Source organism: Bolinopsis microptera, chromosome 5 (genome assembly GCF_026151205.1).
Source record: "Bolinopsis microptera isolate Bmic1 chromosome 5, MBARI_Bmic_1.0, whole genome shotgun sequence".
NCBI lineage: Eukaryota > Metazoa > Ctenophora > Tentaculata > Lobata > Bolinopsidae > Bolinopsis > Bolinopsis microptera.
Genome location: NC_087076.1, coordinates 8890531 through 8916974, shown reverse-complemented (window position 1 = coordinate 8916974; position 26444 = coordinate 8890531). Strand labels below are relative to the sequence as shown.

General features: G+C 40.0%; 1 protein-coding gene across 1 annotated transcript in view; it reads right to left on the bottom strand.

The window, feature by feature from the left end:
- Nucleotides 1-24969, bottom strand: part of LOC134815844 (plexin-A4-like) — a 34752-nt gene extending 9783 nt beyond the window's left edge. Inside the window, 5 exon segments of the mRNA XM_063824427.1 lie at nucleotides 19936-20043; nucleotides 21671-22238; nucleotides 22386-22562; nucleotides 24325-24466; nucleotides 24819-24969. Of these exon segments, the coding sequence (XP_063680497.1) occupies nucleotides 19936-20043; nucleotides 21671-22238; nucleotides 22386-22562; nucleotides 24325-24466; nucleotides 24819-24852 (1029 nt within the window). The 5' untranslated portion in view covers nucleotides 24853-24969.
- Nucleotides 24970-26444: the final 1475 nt, after the last annotated feature.

The window sequence follows — 26444 nt, the reverse complement described above, 5'->3', positions numbered from 1 at the left end:
TTGAGTGAATGATGATCATGAGAAAGTGATCACACTCCACACTCAACAGCTTATTTTCATTAAAATCTTATGTACGTAGATCACAACGAAACTTAATGTATGCTTTAGGAATCTTACAGCGCTAAGATCTGGTAGCTGTTATATTTAAAGTTATTTCATGAGGTGAATAGTTAAAATAAATGTACATTTCCAGTTTTAGATTTACATGGAGCAACTATTGAAAATTGATAGTGCCGTTATTAAACGGTTCAAGCAGCTTTGATTTATCAAAATTTAAAGATACAATTTGTCATTAAAGGCGGGCACCTGTAAGTGACACATTTTAACTAAAATGCGTTGGTAAAGTAGTTCCAGTAATTTAAACTTTTATGATTATGGTCAGAGGAAGGTTTTCAGAGGCCTGCATTTAGTTTCATCATCCAATATCATACCACAAAACCTGGTCCAGGTTCAGCTGGATAATAAGATAATATATAACGGTTATATCTGGTTCAGGTTCATTATAATCCATTTTATCAGCTCCACTAGAAACTGGTCGTCGCTAAATTTTAGCGTTGACAAAGACGTTACAGTAGTGGACCACCCAACAAGTGACTGAGTGTCACGTGACCGAGTTGTATCGTGAGTATTGCTGTCACGTGACACAGACAGTTCTGTCATGTGATAAATCGTGACCTCAAAAACCAAATATTGGCCTGTCAATCGTTGGCGTTATATAGCCTGTCTGGATACGACAAGAAATATCAAAATGTACATTGTTCCCTGTTATAACCGTCTAACAATACTCTATCAGGCGTTAAATCTCAGAAGATTTAACCACAAAATGACCTTTCTCAATTCTCTCACTCTATTTTGTCAGAATTATAACATTACAATAGCTGGGGAGTACGGCAGAATGATATTTTGGAAAGTTAAGCTGTCAAGGAGTTGATATAATATTATAAAGGAGCAGCAGCAGGCAGCTCCCCTCCTCGCTGATTACTTTGACGGTAGGATGGCAAGGGGAGGTTTAATGGGAAATGCGTGACACAGTCACGAACACTTACAGACAGATTCTTAGCGTGTGTTATCAGTAAGACACGTGGTCTATAACGTGTTACGGCAGTGAGAGATGAGAGATTTGCTTGTAGGTTGTAAGGTGTGGCGTGTGACTCTGTGTTGTGGTGTTACTTGGGATTAGTTTTGTATCCGGGAGAGGTAGGGAGTTTTCACGTCCGCCTCAGGGTGATATTATCACGGTTATTCCAGCAAGCAAAACTGAAATTAAGCACGCGATTTTAACTGAATTTGGTGATTGATTGAGAGTGGTGGAGTGAGACGAGATGATAAGAGATGATCTAAGAGAGAGAGAAACTTTGTATTCGTAACACTGTAATCTGTAAAGTAGCAAGTACACTGATTGCACAAGTGTGTGTGGTCCTTCAACATCATACCTGACAATCTCATCACCTCCCAGACGATTCGTCGTCAATACCACGTGACCCAGCACTGGACACTGGTTGGTTGTGAGGGATGGTAAAGGGCGATGAGACGAAACGTCGGAGTACATCCACCACCCACCAGCCCACGTGTTATTCTGTTACCACGATAAGTGTTGCTTTGGTAACCTGCCACCATGACACATGAAGATACACGTGTGTGAGGTACATGACTAGCTGTAGTGAGAGGAGCTGGCTGTCACCGAGCAATCATCCTACCAGAGAAGCCTACAATTCTTGGACCAAATTTAGTGTTTTTGAGGTGATTCTGCTCATGGGAGTTGAAAGAACCGAGTTCTCTCTCTTAAAATACTACGTCTCAAGAATAACAGAGTTTTTCATGTGCTCAACTGTGCGTGCATTAAAACTAAATATTCCACCAGAGTAGGAACCAAGCACCGCACCCCTCCACCTTTTCACACCAGAATTTACTTGAAAACAGTTTAAAATAGCCTCTTTTAAAACCCAAAACTGTCAAGAAATCCGGGAGGTGTAAGACAAAGGACTCGTTTTCGGCAAATCCAACCTTTTGAACATAAAACCAACACATTTTCAACATGTAACAGCCTATTAAATGAGTTAAATGAGGTCCGATTTTAGAAATATTTTCATCACCAAGTTTCTCTCCCAGCACAAAGCTCCCATTGTAATAACAGCACACACTCTCTACACAATGTGCTCAGGTTGCAGAGAACTCTGACATGAGATCACGTGATACGAGGGCTTCCCACGAACAAAACTATCCCATTTCCGGTGCTGACGCTAGGCACACGACACACACGTCTAATCTGAAATTCTACCTGACCTACACCTACACTTGGTATACAGGATGAGACAACAATGAGATGGATAGAAGCAATATCATATCAAGTGAAGTTTTGGGATACGTCAAGGAAGTCTCATATTTTATTGTTTTATGTCAAGAACATATTATTATAATTTTATCATTCGTCTGCTTCCTCAATCACACAGCCTGATATGTTCAAATATTTTCTTAACAGCGATCACAGCAACAAACATTCTCAGAATTGCCAACAAACCATCGTTGCTGATATTAATACAGATTAAGAGATTAAAGATAGCTCTCGATGTTGTAATAACTAAGATTGAAATATGTTTGTTATGAATGAAAGGAGTCGTGTCCTGGTTTGTCCACGCACAATCTGAACGTTTGGTCGTACTATATCAGGGTGTATATATATATATATCTGTAATTAATGAGGGAGGGAGCGAGAGAAAGAGGGAGAAATATCCCTCAAACTATACCTACATCATCTGGTATTAATCATAATATTTTGTAGCTGCAGCTTGAAAGAGTGGTTATTCCTTATAAGGCAAGTTTGAGGCTCTTTTAACGTACAGGCACTCGGAAGTGATCTCGACATGTGTAGATTACTAATTTAAAGGGTTTTGTGAGTAATTAATATTATGTAACTTCATCCTGGTATTGTGCTTATTAACAGGATTATCGTGATCCCTCATGTACTTGGCACGGTTCAAATACTTACCAAAATACCACTCGTCTAGTATCTGGTATATTGATAAATGAAGCTGTAGGAATGCTGCGTGGTCGTCATTATGTTCCATCACCCCGGAACAGAAGAAACCACTGGTAATGTACATGTTACATGGTGGTTACTACTTACTAAGCGCAGTGAGGTGTACGGTAAACATCAATCCCATCGCCCTGAGAGTTCTGTTAAGCTGGAGACCAAGGTTCGTACACTTACCTTCTTACCATGGTTATTATCTGATTAACTATATCTCGCACTTGTACGATTACCTTCGATGTGCGGCCTTGCAGCTCAAATCGGGTAAACTTTGCTGGAAATTGAACGGTGGTTGTCACAGGGTCACGCTAAATCCGATATCATGAATTGTCCGGTAATTACTTTGAGGTTTTGACCAACCCAATTGCCGAATGCCTTACTCTCGGAAATGTAACACTTAATTGGATGAGTACGGTATAAACTCATGGTACCTGCCGTATTTCAATTTACAGCTGTGTCCATCGAGATACCTTTCTGCATTTCAAAGGTTAAACTGTTGAAGGTGTTAATGTACAATGTTTGAGAAACCAGCCAGCAATATCGCAAATGATCATATTATTTTCTTTGCACACAATCACCGACCAATAATCACTACATAATACAGGCGGGGGTGAAGGAGCAGGGTGTCCAATCTAGTATATCTCTGGATTTGTAGTCCCGTATTTGGTTTAAACAATACCACTATCCAGACGTTGAATAACTAAAGTCACTATTATTATAGTGGAGAGAATGTCAACAGATTATCTTGAAATCTGGGACTGCTGGTGAGTGCTGGTTTAGCACAACCACGCTATAATACCGATCATCCCAGGCTCAATTCATCGTATTGCAACTGGTTACTGGGGTCCAACTCTCGCGGCATGTTTAATACTAGGGCACACGACAGAGCGCGCAGCACGTGCAACTATTAATCACGACATCGTGCATTGTATACTGTACATGGGAATCATCCAATCAGCAAGTTGCTTTCAGCTGATCTGACCAATCAGAGAGTGGTATATTAGACACGTGATCAGGACCTCTTTGTTAACTTGGAAATGAAAATTGGGCACGAGAGAGTGTTATTGTTTGGATGGCGGTTAATCTCAGATTAAAGCTGATAATTCATGTAGAGGTGCCAGGCTCAGAGGATTATTAGGTGCAATATTGTTAATGAAATTGAAACGTGGGCCATTATAAGGGGATATCCCGACAGGAGAATTGTAGCAAATTTAAGAATTTAGTGGCCCAACCTTAGCACTTTAGAGGCTATATTTCCTCCGGCCTCCTAACACCCAGGCACAAGTTGGACTGGGATTAATAAAATTTCACTAACCGTCGAATAACCAAACTTAACTTCCTTCATTTATTAATTTCCATCGGCAGAGAGAGCAAATAATCACCCCAATAAGACACTTTGCACCTCAATAAAACCCCGACTTCCTGCTCTTGAAGCACACGCCACATAACTACAAACATCCTGAGAATGAGCAGCACGCTACTAATGCTACTAACGGGGTACAGTTAGGGTTACTAAAGTAGCTAAGTGTCAACTGGTTCACAGAGACTTCCGGCGCGGGTGATGGTTGAGTGAAGGGCTGTAAGTACCATTACCACGCGGTTTAGGTGCTTACACAAGTGGCACATTGGTACCAGACTAGCTGGCGCCAGGTTTAGTTTTACCAGGGACCCTCAGAGTGTAAAACTTGTGTAATAAATAAATATAGATGTAAGCATCTTAGGCTGGTTGGTGTCAGTTAAGGGTTCAGTTGAGGATATTGATGAGGGAAGTGTAATGTTTTGGTGAGGCACCGACTAGATCGCAGACTATGGATCGTAGACTGTCCATCAAGACGTTTGGTCTTTCGAATAGGTTTATTGAAGACATTTAGGACAGACAAAGGGCGGCCTTCAAACTATGACGAGAAAGTTCCGTCTAGAGGCCAAGTGACAGTGACAGTTCAAGGCTACAGCCAACATGGATGTTTTACAGATAAACTCGTGGTAATGACCTTCAGGTCGTTTCAGATCTTGTTCTGTACAGATAACGTCATCACCCTACCAAAGAATGCACTTACTATCCAACTTGCTTCTTTACTTCAAAACATCCACCGTCCTCCAGCCTAAAACACACTTTTACTCCTTCATCTCAAATCCTGCTATATTTAACATTTGGTTGGGATCTATCACTTATTACTGCTGTCTTGGCCGTGATCCCCAGAAGACAGTGAGGCGTTGGAAATGGGAGCTGTGTCGTGATGGTAAACCTAATGGTCATCACAACAACACAGATGAGGCCGTAGAAGTGAAGTTGGGGAGATAATCCTCTCTCTCTCTCCCTCTCTCTCTCTCTACGTATACTCCTCTATTATTGTCTGATTAAATTCTAACATTATGATCGATTATCTAACCCTGACCTTGCGTCTCCTTTTTGAGAAGTGTGAATGTCGAAGGGCCGGGTCTGACCGCCCGCTGCCTGATGTCAAGATAACACCACCCCCGTAGACTGAGGTCCATGAATAATTCGCACTCAAGAGGGGGTGAACACGCACTCGCGTTATAATTTAGCAAAGCTTTGCAAGGTTTCAGACTTCAAAACAACTTTCAAACCTCACAAGCTGTAGAAGTGAGCGCTTTTGACGTTGAAGTTGACCACCAACGTCATTAGTATACTAAATTCTGATTTGATATTGTACATACATACCAGTTCTATTTACAGCTATAACTTTTAGTATTTATTTGGACGTTAACAGGTCAAGACAGGAACTGTGTCGCAGGAACAATAGGCATTGAAATGCTCAGAAATGTTTTTAAGGTCTACCACATATTTCTCATAAATTATTATAAGACGTGTAATGTTGCGTCAAAAAATGTACCTTCTTGTTAGACTTTCGGTCAGTGAATTACAAACAATATCCGTGAATCTACATGCAGAGGGTGGTCAAAAGTACTAACGTAATGTCCTGGAATATTGAATAATTAATTTAGAATTCCTTGGACCTTATCTTGTTGTCCACTGACTCACTGACACTTGGGACTCTGAATTGACACACAATGGAATTGTCTTAATTAGATTTTTAAAAGCCTATCGGAACAGCAATTGTCAATTGGTTCCCCTACAACCAGCACAGTACTTCAGTGACGAAGTGTTGTGACAGTCACGTAGCAAGCGCTGGGTTTGTGAGAGCTTAGTCCACCTTGAAAACCTGCAGCACACGCTGGCAACATTCCACATTACCCGATTCAAGATCTGTAAAATCGGTGGGAAATCTGTGCTGTGAGCAGAAATATTCTGTTCCGTATCGTATTATTATATCCATCTTCTGTATCTTCTTCCCAAGGGAAGTATCAAGAATATTGAAAGTTCTAAAAACTTCAATTCTTTTGGAGGGTATTATGACTAAGACTAAATTGTAGCAGTACTACTTCTAGATGATGTTACGACTGTTATGATGATTGATATTAGGTAACGACTACATTTTGGCACTTGTTGAAAATCCAGCTGTGCCTGTTGTCATCTATTACTACTACACAATGACGGATCGTAACTAGCAAGAACTACTACTTTCCAGGTAATAATATATTATTTTCTGGATAACACCTCCCAACCCCTAGCAACAATGACCTGTTGTCGGGGTAACCTAGCAACAGTGACCTGTTGTCGGGGGAACATGCTCCCCACTTGTAGTACCTGGTACGGACTGTTGACTCCGACACAATGTCTACCACACCTCCATCAACAGTCGCTAGCTTCTCCACGTAACACGTACTCTAATATATAAGTAGTGAAAACTTACTTCTTTAATAACTTCTAGCTCTGACTTGAACTGGAAATTTCTCAAAATATATTACAACAGGATAACATAATGATAGCTAAAATGGTCACGTGATTGCACGTGATATTCAGTTTCACTCAACACGTGTGTGTATCATAAGTAGGAGAGACTCGAGCTGGACTGGAGAGGTGAATCTACCGGGGATGTTGGAGTCTGTAACGATTGGACATAATTATTTGGGCAGTCATATTTGACAGTCATGTTCAGTGAAAAATGAGGTTTTATGGGGCCTCCAGGCCTTGGCAGTTGGCAGTGAATATTAAAACATGTCTTACAATTTACATTTACACAGTAGGTTATTGGGGTACAGAATTACCAGCTACCATAATATTATTTCTTTACCAACCACACACGATGGGGTCCTTGCTGTGGTTACAATTAGACTGCAATTAGGTTACAATCAGTTTCCAATCCTGAATTATTGGGGTACCATTTAGGGTACATATTATTATCCTGTAACATCTCCAATTTACGGTGCCCTTATGTCATGTTCAATTGTTCATGCCCTTAAGTCTTATATTACCAGGAAGAATATTTTCAGAGTCGAGACTGAAAGATGCGCCCTGATTAAGGCAATGAGGCCGCCCTTAAAATAAAACCATTGAAACTAATGCCACTTTCTGAAACCGTCATTGACAGTCGAACATCAGTCGGTATATTATGTTCATATTATTCAATTATGTTCTTACTCTAAATTTTACTAAGATTTAATATTCTAAATATTTAATGATTTAAAATTAGCCACCTTGATAAGAACTAAATGTGTCGGCAACCTCTTTTTAATTTTAAAACTCTTATCAGCAACGATCGTGATCGCAAACTGTTAAAATCTGGAATAACCATCACCGGGTTTTGCTGTGAAATCCTAAAATTATAGTCGGACACCGCAATATTACGAATTATTCTTCCCCTAACCTCCGACCAAATTATGGGTGATTAACACTGTCATGAGTGAGAATTTCTGAGACACTGGAGCTGTGATAAAGCAGGATGTGTGTTATTGTTGGACCATGGACCATGTTGTTTACCCTGAAAAAAGCTGATAAATTCTCCGGATCAGGAAACACCCACACCATCACCGACAAATTGTAATTCTTGAGGGTAGACTTGTCGTGACAGTGGGGTATAAGCCCGTATAATATCATGTGTAGAATTAGTACAGATTATATTTATACAACATGAAATTACTACAGATTTTGCTCACCCGTGTAAATTTCCTAAGAATTGTTGGATGACAGGCCCACCGTATACACTACACCAATATAACTACATAGTGTGGGTATTACAATACTAGGGTATACTGCTCGTGTGCTGCCGTAATATATTACTCTTGTACTGGGGACAATGGTTGTTGCAATAGTTACACTGATAATTCTTGAGAGACAATGTGATGGATTATTTTAAGAGAGCACGTAAGTGAGATGAGAGAACGTTAGCTCCGGTAGTTAACCCTGGACTCAAAGGTACCCGATGGATTAGGGACAATGGCAACCGCACTATTCCTCCTCTAAACACAGGTTAACGGTTGTGGTAACATATCCTTGATTAGAAGGAGGGTTTTATTATTCTTCGCAATACAGCGTTATTGGGAGGTAGAAAGTGATTTTCAAACTCTATTCCTGAGAGTTACTGTGACCTACAAAGCTTAATCACACTCCTAATCCATGATTGGAGAAATAAAATCATAATGGGTATGGGGACTTTAGTTGCAGTACATTTGGTCGCCTAAAGTCATTCGAGAGAAGCTATCATAGATCAGTCTTGTCCGCAATACTTTATACGACTACAATACTATATAAGGTTCCATCTCAGCCAAACTGTGGCTACAGGTAAATGTAGTGTCCCTCAATGTCGCACTGTCGCACAATGTCGCACTGTTCTACGTCTCTCTGTAACACACGCCCTTTATAACTACCGTAATGTCTCTGATAATCACTCCCCAACCTTCCTCTCCTACAGAGACCCTACTATACAGAGGCCCTGAAGTGCTGGTATCTCTACTACCTGCTCCTTCTGGAATGCAACTAACACGTGACCTGAAGTGCTGGTATTCCTGACACGTGATCCCTGACACGTGCTCACTGCTCTGGTTCCGACACGTGCTCTCTGGTTCCGACACGTGAGGGTACTCTGATCATATGTCGGTGATGATTGTTGTGTATTGATAACGGTTACCGTCAATTACTGGCGTATATCTGCTGTATATCTGTGTATGCACCTGATACAAGAGCTCAACTATATCTGTATTATAATATGATGAGATGAATGATAGTGTATATCGGTTGACCTACTTAGATCATGCTTAGTGTGTGTTATGTGTCCTACATTCATGTCATGATATTCTTGTTTTTAGAACCGCGGAGGTCTGAAGTGATCCTATTTTTGAAAAGCTGACACATTTGTTATTTACCAAAGTCTCCTCATACATTTCCCTAGACACTAGATCGCAGACAGGTGTAACGGTCATTTCAGTGACAATGATGCACTCAGAACTTCAGAAATCGGCACTTGAACGACAGCATTACAAATGGGTGCCCAGCCAATTTCAGTTAGTACTGAGTGTGGGTTCTTTTTTGTCAAAATAATTGACTAACTTGGGTTATTGACAGTGCCGCTTGTAGTTATTGTTGACATTATTACCAGAAATAGAAACGAAATATATGCAGCATTCAGGACTATGGCGACTCTAATAATCGTACTGATAGACACGATTAGATAGCTGACAAATTTCACTATTCACTGTAAGGACGTGACAACAGTTCGCCTCGTTTGAAGCTTATTTCGGGCACACAAGAGAAAGCCTTGTACAACTGTACGTGATTAAAAATGCAAACCCAATGTTGAATGTACACTAAGACTTCAAAACCCTACCTGTTATACAGTAAGCTCAAACCTTACCATCCGACTGACACAACCACGTAGACCAGATCTGTAGCCGGAGCCTGGATTGTAATTTTGTAACATCTCCCATTCTCCAACTTCTCCTCGAGGAATTTCAAGGGGGCGTGCCTAGACGCAAGCCTCACCTCTCAAAGGAGTTTTAGCCTTACAAACTTGTACAGTTTCCTTCTACCGACTTTAGTGAAATTAGGCAGGTGCTAGGCAGCTTTATCACATTTTTTCAGGTAAGGAATTTGTTGACAATGTTGGTGTAGTAGCACGTCGGAAGCCGTCAGAAAAGGGTGCTGGTATAAATAGGATCAAGTGACAGTGCATGACTTAACTGACAGGGCACAACATTGACTCTCAGACTTACGGGCACTTACAGACTGGTATCTCGTGTTTTTTGGGGATATTCTTGTTAGCTTGTGATTACGGTGGTAGGATATGGATTCTTGTAGTAGACTGTATTAACATTTCGGGTAATTCAAGATACGGACTGTTAAAGGAAATATATAAGGCGAAGAGGCTTTTTGTTGGGTTCAAACTGTTACGTATAGAACACTCATGATACTTTATAAGTTATTGATGAGCCATTGTTCAGATGAGTACGAACAAAGTAGCAATTAGTTGAAGTACTTGAAGTATCATGGAAACAATATCAGTCACATTGTTCGCGGTCCCCAGGAAGCAGGCCCCATTTCTTGTCGCACGTGCGCTAGAAGAGCTGCACGTGCACTTTAGTGAAACACTGTGATAAACTCATTTCCTGATCTAGGAACAATGTGCGGTGCAACTTATTGGATACTTTACTGAATCTCTTTACTGCAATTACTTGGCTGCCATTGGCTGGATCTGGTCACGTGATGATAATAAGACGTTCTGATTGGTTAATCCAGGAAGGTGCACCTCCGTGTGGTCCTGTAAATGTTCTTAACAATGTTTTTGGGGTCGGAGCAAGATTATTAATTTGGAGGGCTAGTGGGCTCTTGACACCTTTGATCGTTCAGGGGCTGCAGAGTAATATTATGTGGTAAAATTATCTGGGACATACCATAACATTGGACTGAACAACTCCTCAAATATTCAAAAGTTTGCGCATTATCGTCATTTCGAGGTGTGTTTACTGTTTGGAATTATTTGTTAATCTTCAAAAACTTTGACAAAATTCCAAATTTTACCCAAAGCTTATTATGAGTAGTGAAACTGACAGTACCTACTTAATTATAATTCCATAATGCCTAAAATAAACATTATTTCATCTAAAATTCCTAACTTGCATGACACAGACGTTTCACGAATGAATCCAATGTTGGACACTCACTCGGATGTTTTCTGTTAAAAGAACATAATAATATTTAAATCACCAATAAAAATATTCCGGACGATGAAATGTAATGAATTCGACATAATAATAGCATATTATTCAACAGCATGCTTCAGTACTTAAATCTGCAAGTGTACATGCTAGGCGTAAACATGAACTCCAAGACATGCTCGGCTTATGATTCGTTGGTGGCCGCCTTTGTAGAGTTAACTATAATGTAAAATAATTGTTATGTCACTGGGCGTTCATTTCTCTATTTTCTACATTTAAGCCTTTATTCAGAAAATTCCTTAATTACATAATTGATTTTCGTGGGAAGGTTCTTGATGCATATTTTCTAATTTGAATGTAATGTTATTACAATTCTAAGTCATCACATAATGTATGATAGGGCGTTTCAATACTTCATAGACTCAAAGAATTCACCAAATTTCATCAAATTTGAATATCATTGTTGCCCTGTCTGAAATCCACCAACACATAACACATTGTATTGAATTTGTCTTCTTAATTAAAAGTTCGCGCCTCAACGCCATCAAATTATTCTGTCACCAATGTCTAACGACAAAAACATTCAACCCTCAAGCTGAAGCACCTTTGGTATGCTGTCCTGATACCCCCGGAAAAAGAGTATCAATGTATTTGGAAACCGTGTTAATTGAGATTAATTGAAATTTTGTCAAATTAATAATTCTTCTCTCTCTCTCTCTCGCTCTCTCTCACAGCACATTTAGAGTAAATCTCGTACTACCAGCACGGAAAGTGTACACTGAAAATAGTATGTTCTGTACACATTGTGCATCTCTAGGATGGCACTACACTATTATACGCAGTGCTGTGATAGAGGCTAATGAATATTATTCTAACATATATGAATATCAGAATACATTAGCATACATTAGCATACAGTCAACTTGCTGCCAACATAAGAGATTACTAGTAACGGTGTGATCAGGAAATTGTTTTAACGTATAATCGAGAGAGGGATACAATTTCAAGGGTGTGATGATGCAGCAAAGCGTCTGGTGTCTGCCCTGAATGTGTGATAATAAGAGTGAATGTGTGATAATGACAGTGAATGTGTGATATTGACAGGAAGATATGAGGATGTGATCGGAGATAGACTGAGATTCGGGTGTTTGACCCATCATCGATACATAAGATAGAGACACTGATAATTCTACCCATGGTATTTAAACATCATTCTATACATTCCTTATTATCTGATGATGCATGGTCCGATGATTCGAAATGTACCGTTCTGGGCGAGACAGAACAGTAAAGATCTATATTTATGCTTTATGCCGTGGATATTCGGCGGATAAAACATGTCAGAAGAGTTGTTGATATCATCTAGCTGGACCGTTAACCAACCGCAAGTCTTACAACTAAACTTGTTGACGAATGATAAGGGCAAGTTTACCACACAGCGGTCTCTCGGAGATTCAATACTTTCTGTTACAGTTAGGATTGGTCTTACAGTAACATAGTGAAATTCTTGTGATTTTGTGGCGATACAAATATGTTGGAGAATTAATCTTGCCACAATGAAAATAAGCTGGATTGAGGGTATGATAGGGTTGAGGTAACAGGTACTAAAACCATTGATGTCTGGTCAACTTTTTACAGTAATCTTTATCACCGGAGTGTAAAACAGAGTCCTGGTCGTGCTTAGCACATGAAATAAAGAGTGAGACGTACGGTCTAACGTCGTTCTCTTCCAGTTCCATTCAGTCTAATTTCCACCTCAGTGTGGGAGAATCAAGTATGAATGTGAAGTTTCAGATGCGAGCATGACGAAGGAGTTAGGAAATACTTGCTGGTGGGACCCGGTGACACTCACGGCACCTGGAGGTGATATGTACGGTCACTGGAGGATACTTGATGGTGGGATGTGGTGACAGTCTCCGGGGAGAGGGGCAGGTGGAAGGTGGGGTGAAGATGAGATGTACTTGGGGAGATAGTGATACTTGCTTCTAGGCACCTTCGTTGTATTCTGACAAATGGAGCTGATTTTACTCAAGTAGTTAAGTGGTATAATATCAAAATGATTAAATTGGTGGGCGTAAAAATCAAATATTCATACAACTCTGTGATTGAATTTTGACAGAGACAGTTACAGAATGGCAGTTACTTATCTAAAGGTAACTCAAGATTAATTTACTCTTGTGAAAATCTAGTTATTCATATTTGGGTATTTTGGGACGATGTAACTTGTCAATGAAGCCCTGCAAGGTGAACGCTGCACTAATTTTTCATTGTGGGATTTTGGGAAGTAATTGCAAGGACAATTGAGATAAATTCAGATAACGAAACACAATGGATTATGAACTTATGAATATTACTTCATCCATGAATAAAATATGTGGAGTATTTTGTAAAATTCACAGTTCAGGAAATCTCACTCATTCTAAGGTCAACCGAGAAACTCAAATTTATGGAGTAAGTAAGTTTTCATTAAAACAAATTCTTCTTTAACGGCTACTCTGGTATGTGATAAATAATTATTGGTCGCTAGATTTGTAATATTTGTAGCAGCGACACTCGACAGTCGTCACAAGTTCGTTGTTTACAATTGGAAGCTATTATCCTGGTATTGTTTACACTTTTACAGTAGATCAACAGACACAGCACACACAGCAAGACACGCCCCTCAGAGAAGTCAGAGCAATCTAGGAAGAAAAGTGGTAGAACGTAGGCAGGGACCAGAGTGGCGTCATTATAAATACTAAGAATATTCCAAGAATTTATTTTGCTCAACAGATCCTAAATTATTTACCGTGATCGTGTTGATTTTTGCAATGATGGACCATGTGACCACCCTGGCGTTCTGTAACGATTGTCTTCGACGCTACTCTACTTGGAGGATTTCAATTTTAAATAAAGTGGTCTTTCAGGGACTTCGCAAATTATACATGCTTCTTCCATCACCGTATATTATAATCAATCTTGATTTTGCTTTCTAAAAATATCCTCTTTCTGAAAGGAATGTGGATGGCGGGGGCTGCTTTCACTCTGTAATGGTAAAGAAACATGTTTCTGCACATTTAATGCCCCTCATTGTGAGGGCAACCCCACGCTGGTCGCTGATTGGTTCTTATTTGCACGTGCACGAACAGCCGGCCACTCATTGGTTGCTGGAATATTTTGCCGCACCGGTAAATGAACTTTAGTAAATGGGAAGATGTTACTTCTACGGGACAGCTGACCCATTAGCAAGATAGATTTAAATTCTTTTAGAATTATTACCAGTTATGCAGGAGCTATTTAAGTTATTTGACCTGGATATAAAGATCATGGGAATTGGGAATATATTCTTGTCAGACAGAGATAGAGAGAGTGGGAGAGAGAGTTAACGATCAAATCTCGGCTGTCGAGAATTGACGGCTCAGATAGTGAGTGGAAGAAGGCACAGTTAAGGTATATAATCTAATGGATTGTATCAAATGGAAATGGCTTTCAATTTCTCTTAATAAGATATATCGCCAAGCAATACTGAGAGTCACCTGCTTTTACGATCATATCTGACACGGTTGAAAGGATCTGTGCTCTGGCAATAATAATGATAAATCGTATTTTTGATGGAAAGTCACTCACCGAGATCAATGGTTTAATGAACAAGCTCTAGGATTAGATATCACCCAACTGAGCTGCTTGAGCTTAAACAGAATGAAATGACACCTTCTAGAGTCTGACAAAAGGTTGAAATAGCGTCAGGCCGAGTCCATTATAACACCATCAAAAGCATTTATATTCAACCTGCATATTGTATTAGGCATTATTGTGTCCGACCTAAAAATACAACTAAAAACCCTGAGGCTGGTTCACCTACAACTTGCAGCCTATACGACTACAGCTTTTCCAACTTCCAGAGCGATGTATTTATCATGTTACCTGAGCTGAACATTCTCATGATAACGTGATTTCTACACTGCCCATCTTGTTAAACATAACCGATACAGTTTAACAATGTAGCTAGAGAATACAGATATCAGCTCCCTAACAACCCTGCCAGAGGACCAGCTTATATCTCACCACAACCACTCTAAACTCCTTCGTCTTCTCCAGCTTGTCACAGCTCTCCCTCTCTCTCTCTCTTTCTGACAAGTCCTGGTCTCTAACAATTAGGGTGAAGTTCTCTGGAAGTTCTCAGAGAGATACAGAGAGAGAGGGAGAGAGAGAGAGAGAGAGAGAGAGAGAGAGAGAGAGAGAGAGAGAGAGAGAGAGAGAGAGAGAGAGAGAGAGAGAGAGTGTGTTTAAAATCTCAAGATATTGACAAGATAGCTCGGCTTACATTATACCACCAGACAACGAGGATGCAAATTACAGACGACTTCGTTCCCGCTTCTGAGGGTCACAGGGTAAAAACTGTGTAATTACTGACAAAGAGAGGTTATGCCAGGTGAGGGAGAGTTGTGTCAGGCTCTGTGAGTATCAGGGTCTCACTAGTCGGCCGTGTCTGTTATTATGCTAATCCTTTGAGGAGGACCTGTAAGGGAACCTCTGTGGAGACCTGTGCCTTGCATGTATAATTTGTTGATAACTCATGGTCCGCAAAATATTTAGTTTGTAGATTGGTACCGCCTTACCGCCAATTTGAGATACCAAATTCGCTTCGAATTAATAAATCAAATTTTTGGTAACGAATCTAATAAAATTAGAGGGATTGCTATTTGGGGAAATGACTGAGAGTCTCGAGTATATTGACGGGGAGTAAGAGATCACCACCACAGTTCTGACTGAGGACTTGTCAGTTGGTCTCAACACCCTACCATATTTGGGGTGCTCCTCTTTCTATTCTGAGGACTGAAAACACAAATGACTCAATCCAGATCTTTGTCATTATACCATTATACCACTCGGAATGTCGGGCATAGTATAGTTTAACAATATTTTACATCTAATCAGGCAGTTAACGATGTGTCGTGAGCCCAGGGGACATGTCAAGACACGCCTAGCAGCCCCTATTTAGTGACCTGTATCTGTATTTATAGTGATCACGTGATTTACCTCCGAGTTAATCCCCATTAAGTATGAAGTAATGGTATTTTAATAGGGGGGTTGTGGTCAGGGTGTCGCAGTGGTGGGTACACGGCTCGTGTTTCAGAATATTATTACTTTGGGTGTCGTTAGAAACGCGTGAAATTAGATCGCTAAGTAATGACGTCTACCAATTACTTATCGGTTAAGTGGGTGGTGGTATTTTGGAAGGTTGAGGTCATTGGTAACATCAACGCTGGAGACGTTTTTAAAAATACGGTGAGTTCACAACTGATTTGGTCATGTTGTAAATGAGATTTTAGCTCAATTTCAAAGTAGACAGGAGTCAGACAGTAAATAGTGGACAGACAGCATGTTATAGACATACCAGGATATTGGTGGCTTGGGCAGCTACAAGCAAACCCAAGCAAAGCAACATGTCGCACTGAATCTGCTTTCTGATTTTAACCTTTCGCATTTTACGGCCCAAAATAACATGCAGATAATCAAATTGTTTCCGGTCGGGAATTTGCGTCATGATATGGGATTTCATACTTCATAGTTTTCACATGAAAGATTTTAAGGTTGATTTAACATGCGTGTGATAAGCTGATAAAAACACCCAATGGAGTGGGTACTCAGTCAAACAGGATGGAAACTAGGCGCCAAGATAATTTGTTCTTATCAGTTGTGCTCTTATCCTTCGAAAGTCGAAACATGGGCCAGGAATCAAACCTTGAATTCTGCTTAAAGCGGCTTTAATTCGGGAAAATAAACATGAAATCGTGAAATTCATATTATTCTTATCAAGTGTGAAGTAAGTATGAGTTTTGTTATCATAAACCAATCGGTTTAGAGTTTCAACTTTCAAAGAGCCAAACTCCCCTTGTGACCAGTACTGAAAAAATGTGAGACGTATAAAAACCGTATTCATGCTTGTTTGCCGAGTTGAATTCTGCACGACACTGTTTAATTTTACCTTTTTTGTGGTTTTCCGTTTAACCATGTCCTGCAACAGTTCGTTAGTTAAAACCACCACTTTTTAGTTTAACGGCTGGCCAGATTAGTTCTATAAATAGCTCAGTCCGAGGTGAGCACGTGAGATACTCGCTCAGTTCGTGCTTGTTGGGAGGAAATGGTAGTTCAAGCCGGTAACCACACCCTCATAGACCGAGTTAAACGGTTCAAGTGAAAGTAGGACAATAAGCATGCATCCGGCCCTTGGGGGAGTCCGTGAAATAGGACAGAGGCTTTTAGGAGCTGTACTATAACACAATTCTCAGTAAGGGACCGTTCATCAACATAGGTATTATCATAAAGCCGTTTAAGATCAACTTTATCATTACGGCTTATCACCTTATCATTATACAGTTTAAATACACCCTAATCTTTGAACGTTAAACTAAACTTTTGCTGCTGAAATTTTACACTCACACTTCAATTCTATGCAGATATACTATCTCAGTGCAGCTGGGATCTCATTGTCTCCACAGCCCTATCATGAATAATGAAGTAGGACCAGGTTGATAAACTATTGCACCCTCCTAACCCCTCATATGTAACCTCTTATTGGACACTCTTTGTATATATCTCATCTTATAGGAGCTTCCTTAATCCTACAGACTATGCAGTATTGTCTGTACAGCAGGCTCTAGACAGTAGACAACCTATCAATTGCTACTTTACAGTTTACAAGTGCAAACGTAGCAAGAATAACAATGATAAGCTAGAGGCGCCATTGTCACGGAGTTGCGTTAAATGAAACCTCTCTTCAGCCTGAATAATAGTAAAACATTTGTGCTATTCTACAGACTGAAGACCTGTACAAATGGATCTCTGTGTAGAACAATGTCAAATGTCAAGCCTGGTGGTGTGCGTCCTGCACAATTGTTCTAGAATGCTCTACATACTGTCTCTATAGAGACTGGATCGTACAGGTTCTGTGTATAAGGAGGAAGTGGAGATGATGAGGTCATGTGAAAGCTCTTTTAAAGAGTGGCAGCCAGTGTATGGAAACTGTTTCAGAAGATAATAACACGTCTTCTTAATTGATTGACCCAGCCCTGGAGTTACAAATTAATTGCGAACTTTCCGTCCTATCCTACTGCAGAGGTCATGCAACGAGAGTTTTGCCAAAATGTAATTAATCAGAACTCGGTAATGTGAATCCTCTAAAAGTGTGTAAGAGAGATAAGAAAATATAATAATGCTCATCTCCTCTAAATTTCTCTTTATGTCTGATAACACTGTGCTTCAAAGAGCAATCACACCGATCATGTGTGTGCTAATTAATTAAGTGGTTTGTTTGGGAGGGAACACAAACATGTGAAGTCTGTTATCTAGAACCACAAATTTACACCTTAACAAGGGTGTGCATAGTTTGTTACCTGGCTTCTCTGGTCACGTGATAGAATATACAGTGATCATATGATATGAATTGGTGGTTTTTATTGGGTAAGAATCATGTCTTGTGTACGGCTCTACAGGTGGCAATCACCGTTTGACTTTGTAGGGAGTCCGAGCCAATAAAAGGGGTTTACTAAGAGACACTCAGTTATAAAATTCAAGTTATGCTCAGTATGTTTGGCGATGAGGAGGAAATATTCAGCATTCCATGAACCCGAACAGCTACTACCATACATCTCGCACTACCGATCATACCAGACGATCAGTAACATTCCGATTCCAGAGCCCTCCCTCGAACACAGGCCTCTACAAGATACCAGGCCTCTATATAAGATACTGTAGCCTCTAGCGTCCTAGTCTAGTGTCTTGTGATAAAGGATACACACATAGGGGGGACGTGAGATACCATTGGAATCTCACTTAATGCCCGGCTAGTAATTTCTTAACGTCAAAATTAGATTGTCAGCCGAACGGTGGACAGGTTGATTGATGTCTGACATGATATTTGGTGGGAGATCCTGGCCATGATGTCATTATATGTTATATACCAGGGCTCTTGAGATCCTGTGGTTTTCATTGTTGGCCATTATTCCTGTTATTGGTAATACTAATAGGTTACAATATTGTCACTTAGGTGTGTTACGAAAATAGATGCTAAAATAGTACTTTATATCTCAGACAGGGTTCAGTAAAGACCGTTAAAATGATATTTTAAAGATATCAGACGAGCTCTTAAAATGGGTATCTGGTACACTTTAGGATGACACTTCGTCCATTCACACTCATAGGCAGTTCGTGACATCAGCAATCACTACATTGCTACATTGCTACTTTAATGTGGTCTAGAAAACTCTGTGGAGTCAATTTTGGCCCCACCTACATCCTGTGGGATACGGCATATTCCAAAATGATCTGTAATTTGATCTGAAAATCCATATTGCTAGGTATTTTTAAAAGTTGTTCATCGTGAGTTCGTATACATATTTGCTACTCATTCTTAAACTTCAAGTTGACGTACCATCACATGTTTACCGTATTTCACATATTTCATTGTTAATAACCGCCCAAATTTGTCACCGGCGAAAGTATTACGGTACGGTATATTCATGATTCAATAAAAACGTATAAGTAATCCCCGGAATTTCCGTTATTTAGTAACTAGGACAGTTTACCCCTACATAACAGCGGAAATATTCAAGTTAGAAGCAGAAGTTGGCGGGGTAGGTCACAACATCAATGTTAAACCCTGTGACAACACTGCAAAACCGCTACTTTAAACGTGCTCCACGCATCTCACCTCAACACTTACCTCACACCCCTCTAACCTGAGTAACCTCACTAACCCTGCTGGCTAACATATCCCCAGTAAAACTTTAACACCTTTCCCAGCCGTATAGCTGGGGATTGGGTGAGAAAGAAGAGGGTTTAAGAAGAAAAGTAGGGTTTAAACCCCGGCCGACAGGATGGCGTCGACAGGATCAGGAGCTCTTTGCTCTTACCTTGGAGTTTGTGCAGGGTATAACGTTATCCCGAGCCTCTGATCTAATCTTTTTAACTCCTTCTCCGTTAGAGCACGCGAGGGTTTTGGCGTTTAACTGTCGGTTTATCTGAAAAATACGAGCCTTGTAAGTATTTACCGAGTGAAGTAAGACAAGAGGTAATAAATCATGAGCTCAGAGAAGATGTACGTGGATGAAATCGTAAAAGTATTTGAGTTTCTCCTTTGATCAAGCTTATTATAAACTTCAATCAAGATATTTTTATAGGTAAAAGTTAATCAAAAACATTGAAGGAGGTAGATGGTTCTGTTCGGAAAGATAAACAGCAATGAAGGGTTCAACTTTTCCCACAACTCGACCACTTTTTGGGACGATGTCATGAACTACGGGTGTGGTTCTCTCCAATTGCTCCTCGTCCTAATTGGGGCCCCTCTCAACATCTACCTCTACTACTTTCACTGGCAGAAGAGGGTATCCTGGACGGCCAGGTTCTACCGGTTTTTGTCGGTCCCGAATCTAGGACTGGTCTTGTTAGAAGCACTACCTCAGGGTGTTTACTTGCTCATGCCAGGGTTCTTGATGGAGAGCGAAACAGGGTTGAAGGTGTTTAACGAGATCTTGGAGCTGGTAGGTGAGTGTTTGTGGTCGTATCACAAGATCCTCATATTCATGCTCTGTCTTATGCAGTACCTTTACATTCACCATCCTTACTGGACTATTCTTCACGGCGTTAAGTTCAAGAAGCTGATGATGATGGCACTGGTTTTTGTGATATTTTTCTTTACTGTCGCATTTATTCTGTCACTCTCGGTGAGCAACCAAACGGTTTTTGGATTCAGCAACAGCTTTGAAACCTTCTACGCAAAAGATATAACGGCGGTGATCTTGATGGTAATTTGTGTACAAGTTCCGGACTATCTGTTCGTAGTAGCCTCCCTGGTTCTTTACATTATCACTCGGAGGAATCTCCGCTGGAACACTGATATTGAACTCACAGACAAGATCCGATCTGATTTCCGGGTTATCGGGCTGATCGTGGCTAATGTTCTGGTGTGGATGGTGATAAAGATCACACTTTCAGCCCTCATGTTCAGCTTCAGCGACTTGTACGTACTTCCTTACGAGTACTTCTACTTCGTTTACATTCAGAACAACATTCTGCCCGCCTTTCTGGCTACCTTGAGTTCCCTCTACGTCTTGTTTTCCTACTTAGACGTCAGAACGGCTCTTTGGAACATGCTGAAAACTGGAAAATTCGATGCTTTTCCATATGATCAGCTATAGCTGGAAACTTCTTGTCTACAGACACAAACTTCTTGTCTCAAGATAGTGATAATATTCGCTTACAACGAATTAAAGTTGTGAGGGAGATGTTTTAGCCGGTATAAATAAGTTATAATAACAGACTGACGAAGAGCATGTTGGGTAACGACAACACGACAAACTAAAGGCAAGAGTAAGAAACTTTTACATTATTGGCTACTGAAATCTTTTAAGGATGTCCAAAAAGCTGTAAACGATTGTTTAGTTGAGAAGGCAAAGGTTTGTTGGTCAAATGTGCATGACAATTTGTATGACGTAAGACTGTTGATTTGATAATGATAAAACTGATTTCTAAACCACGAATGTGATTTGTTTGATAACTAAAAATAAATTTATTTTTCCAACACAAACATTAGAATCTCAATTTCTCATTTTTATCAATATAAAAAACAAATACCAACAATTCTCTTACCTCATCAAAAGAGAAAGTACAAATAGCGGTATGGGTGTTGTTCTTCTCGTTACTGAAAGTCCCGACCAGGACCTTCTCATCTCCCTGATACATTCCCTCCACCGTCACCAGTTCCACAGAAGTCATGGCAGGATACTCCACCCCATCGTAGGTACACGAGATAGGTATCTCGATATAGGAAGTATAGGTGCTGTCTGAGAGGGGAGAGTTGGTGTTGCCAGTGTCTGAGAGGCAGGTACGTGCTATCCTGGTGTCTGTGCCCATGTGGGTTGTTAGTTGGCGCTCGTGGAAGAAGAAGTAAGCGAAGCGTTCGTCTTGGAAAGCAGAGACGTAGGAGATGTCGACGTAGGGTTTTACGTGCCAGGATCGCTGGTAGAAGAGGGTTCGTTGCATGCTGGTGTAGTAGGTGAAGGACGCTCCGGATTCGTAGCTGTGCAGTTTTCGGTTTGCGATGACCGCTTTCTTGTTCTCTTGGATTGTGAACTCGTCGTCTGCGGAGACGTAGCCACCAATAAAAAGAGACTGTTTGCCGGGTTCTACTTCTCCTATGAAACCAACTGATTTCAACCTGGGGTAGAGTGTTTAAAAAAGTCATGTTTACTGTTAACATGTAAATAAATGAATCCTCAAACTATACAATTTATAACAGATAGGTATGAAATTAAAGACAAGTGCTTAATTATCATCACAAAACCGAACCCTTCCACTATCTTACCGGTGGTCAGTAGCAACGACATAGTTCTCAGGGTAGAAAGACTCAGAGTCAGGTATAGCAAAAGAGATATCCTCCAACAGGCGAGCTGTACAAGTACCCTGGAAAACACTGCCGCACGAGATGAGATATCCTGCTATGTCGTCTATCAGAATCAGTTGGTTGTAATTGTCTGTTGTCCTGAGGTTGGGGTGGGAGGTTAGGGAACTGGGAACCAAAGGATGGGAAATGGGAATATAGCTACTGGATATTTAGCTGATATCTTTAAGATTCCTGAATTAGAATACGATCGTCGCGTATCTTGAAATAAATCTTAATGTTGTACCCCATTTGGAATACCATAGAGCTAACTACATATTATCTCTTGAATATTAGACAATGCCTACTAGTACTAGTGCATTTAAAATGAGTAAATCATTTCCTGGACCAGGGTTGAATAAATTATAATAATTGCGGTTATCTGTCGTTGTCCCTTCGTGGAACATCCCCCGAACTAAGTATATAATTGAGATGGTTAGCAGTAGATTCAGGTCATGTTGCCCGCCTTAATTTACTTCTCCTTAATTTTCTGTCTAATCAAGTCTAAATTTCACTTCTAGTTTCTACAATCCCGGCCCCTTTTATCTCCAACATTTACTTCAAGTCAGAAAATTCTTGAAATTCAATGTTTCGATCCTCCGATTGTTAAGAATGTCATATCAGATTTCGGGGCACAATTACCGTAATTAAGAAGAATTCAGCCACATGACATTCGGGCCATCTGATTGGTTGTGGTCCCACGAATAGTGGTGTAATACCCATCTCTAAATTTCTTAACCGTCAAAGCAGCCAGTCAGAAAGTGAGTGCGAGAGTGGCACTAAGATATTATTATAGTCATCTCGGTTACTCTCCATTAAAATGGTCAGAAGAATTGAAAATTCAGGCTCTTTTTCATGAAATCTGTGGGCAGGGATATATTCTATTATTATATTGACTCGATTTTACGTATGTGAATTTTTACGTTAATATCTCCGGTTAATAAGCTTAATTTACTGAAACAAACTCGCACGCTCACTTACAGCAGGAAATAACGTGTAATTATTATTTTACACCTGTGACTTTTGTGGACATGATGCATTATCTCATGATGATGATGAGGGTGCTGGTTTTATTAATTATTATAGCTGTATGTGGGGAGGTGGTAAGTGTTTGTTTGTGTTTGTAGTAGCGGACACACAATGTCTGCATTGACTGCAATGTACAATAAACATTGCGTTATGAGTGATACTATTAGTGAATAACTCATATAAATAAATCAAGCAGTGGAGAATAGTGTGTACGTATGTTGCCATAACCATAACCACATAGCATACTCTGCGGCTCGCATGATTGCAAGATTATTCCTCAAAATTATGAAGAAATGAGTAAATGTGTCGCCTGCAGAAAAAAGATAATGTTGGGTAAATGTATTTCAAGGCTGTTCTATGTGTAGAACTGCCTGATAATTGTCTGCCTTCAAACGCATTTCACCACGCCGGGTAAAAAAATGCATAATACCAAATACCAATACCGTGCTATAAAATAATAAGTAAGTAGGTATTTCTCTAACAATGCAGGTGTAGTGTGCAGACACTTTACACTTCCAACCAATAGCTACCTTAGGAATGTAATAGCTCTGATAGGTCCAATCGGAAAGTGAATATTACAATGAATACAATATGTGCCTCACTTACATTGCCGATGAAATAATTTACAGACAGTATTACTATTATGAACTACTGTGCCATTCAAATGGAGATGATATGAGTCATGAAGATCGTATACAATTTCATTCTAACATTCTAGATTGCAGTAACCGCCTAAAATAAGAAATTCTAAAAACTGTTTAAACATGGCTAATCACAATAAAAGGCAAAAAAGCTAGTTTTATAGATCAAACTCCCAAACTCAAGATGGCCTCACCTCATTTCCTCTCCTTCGATCAGACAGAACTCCATACCAAGTTGAGGGGGAGCACAGTTGGGGTTGTCCTGCACTGGTCCCGTTATCGTGTAATTCAGAACGTTAAGTTCGGGGTCTAGTTGGTAAAGTGCGTTCACCGCTCCTGGACAGGCAAAATAGTTATATTAGCGGTTATCTTAAAGAAAATCTTGAGGTGCAAATTTTTGTCCCATGAGAAACACATACCATATACTGGCTGGCGCTTGTTGTGAAGGGTTGGGGGAACTGTGAACAGTTAGGGAACCCTAATTCAGTAATGACGAAGCCAGGAAAGAGAGAAATCCTGTCAACCATCACAATTCATTATGCCCCAATTTGACGTAAATCAATTCTAAAACTGACAGATATCAATCCCTTATCTCGACTTCACGCGAGCAGAAAACAGATAAATGGCAGACAACAGTTCATGATTTCGATAAAATTAGGGAAATTAGGACTTTAAAGACACTACCAACCTAGGTAGATGTGACCTCTGCTGTCGAGGACCATTCCTCGTAAAATATCTTCTGATTCGAATGAGAGGGCCGCCAGGCAGGTAGCCACCAGAGTGCCCAATATGGGCAATATTATTCTGTACTTCATGATATTATTGTTATCATAGCTTTCTGTCCTGATTGTTAGTCGTTAGAATTTAAGAAACGAAAGGGAGTAAGAACACGGTCTAAAACTGGTTCTAAAAAATAATGTATTATCAGTAATATAGATCATACTGTAAAAGCATCAATGGAATCTGGAGCAGTCCAGTTTCAAATAATAGACAGCAAATAATTCTCTAAACATATTGATTTCGAATTGTCATATCAACGCTAGGGAACTATAGTAAAATATGCACAATTCAATACATAAGACAACGAATGGCAAAACTGATACAAAGATCGAGGGTGAAATAGTGGACGTGGTCACAGTACTCACTAACACTACAATAAACGGTAAAAAGTACAAATTCACAACTCAAATGCACGCCACATGCTGATACAAACACAGCTTGGCATTAACTATACCGATTATGTATATCCTCCACCAAAGTGATGACAATAAAGGGAGCTGGGATAATTCTGGTATGATGATATTATGCGAAGAAATGCTAATACTCTGTACATAATTCCCCTCTAATTCTCAACTTTCCTCATTACTGGCGTCTGATCAATACTCGATCAAGTTAGCGCTACGTAATAAGATAATAACAATACACGGTACTCTGATTGGTTCCATATTTTATACAGTAAACAAACCCGCATTAAAACCACACTGAAATTCCGTGCATGCCATAAGTCTATAAGTGAATCACAAGGATAACAAAAACAATACCTCAGCACGAGCCAGCACGATAAAGTGAAATAATGCAGGGAAAGGGAGCGTCCTTCCGATCCCATTAAAATATCAGAATATTTCACAACACAAACGTTACAACCTCATACAAAAGGTAAAATATAAAAATACAAGGTACCGGGGAGTACCCCTACTTGAAGTATAAGGGGGAGGAGTATATAGTGTCCAATGAGGAGATCACGAAGTCGAGAGGCGAACAAAGCCCTAGTTTCCCCTGGCTGCAGTACACCACACCGTGAACCGCCTCTTACACAGCTCACTGCCTGATTAATCAAAGGCTTCGTGTTTTTCATACCATAATTATCACGTCATTAAAACCAGCATTTGACGGCTCCTTTATTTCCTCCACTCACCAGCTTCTTCCCAACCAGGGGAGAGAGAGAAATCAGTGAAAATTATCCGTGAAATGTTGTGCTATGTGCTGGTATTTCTGATTTCATGATTAGGTGCCCTCGCATGAAGTCACGTGTGACATATGACTACAGGAGAGAAATTTGCAGTTTCCTGATGCTATGAAAAGAACAGACGTGATCAAATGAAATAAGTGACAGACAGAGAATTTAGAAAATAAGTAACACTGACAGACGGGGGATTTAGAAAAGCAGACAGAAGGTAGAGCGAGACAGTTGACGAAATAGCAGCAGTATTGCAGAGTCAGGACAGTATTCCAAAACAATAACCTGTTATCCACTACTGCTAACACATTAACAATATACAACATAAACGATAACGAATTACAACATAGCCGAACG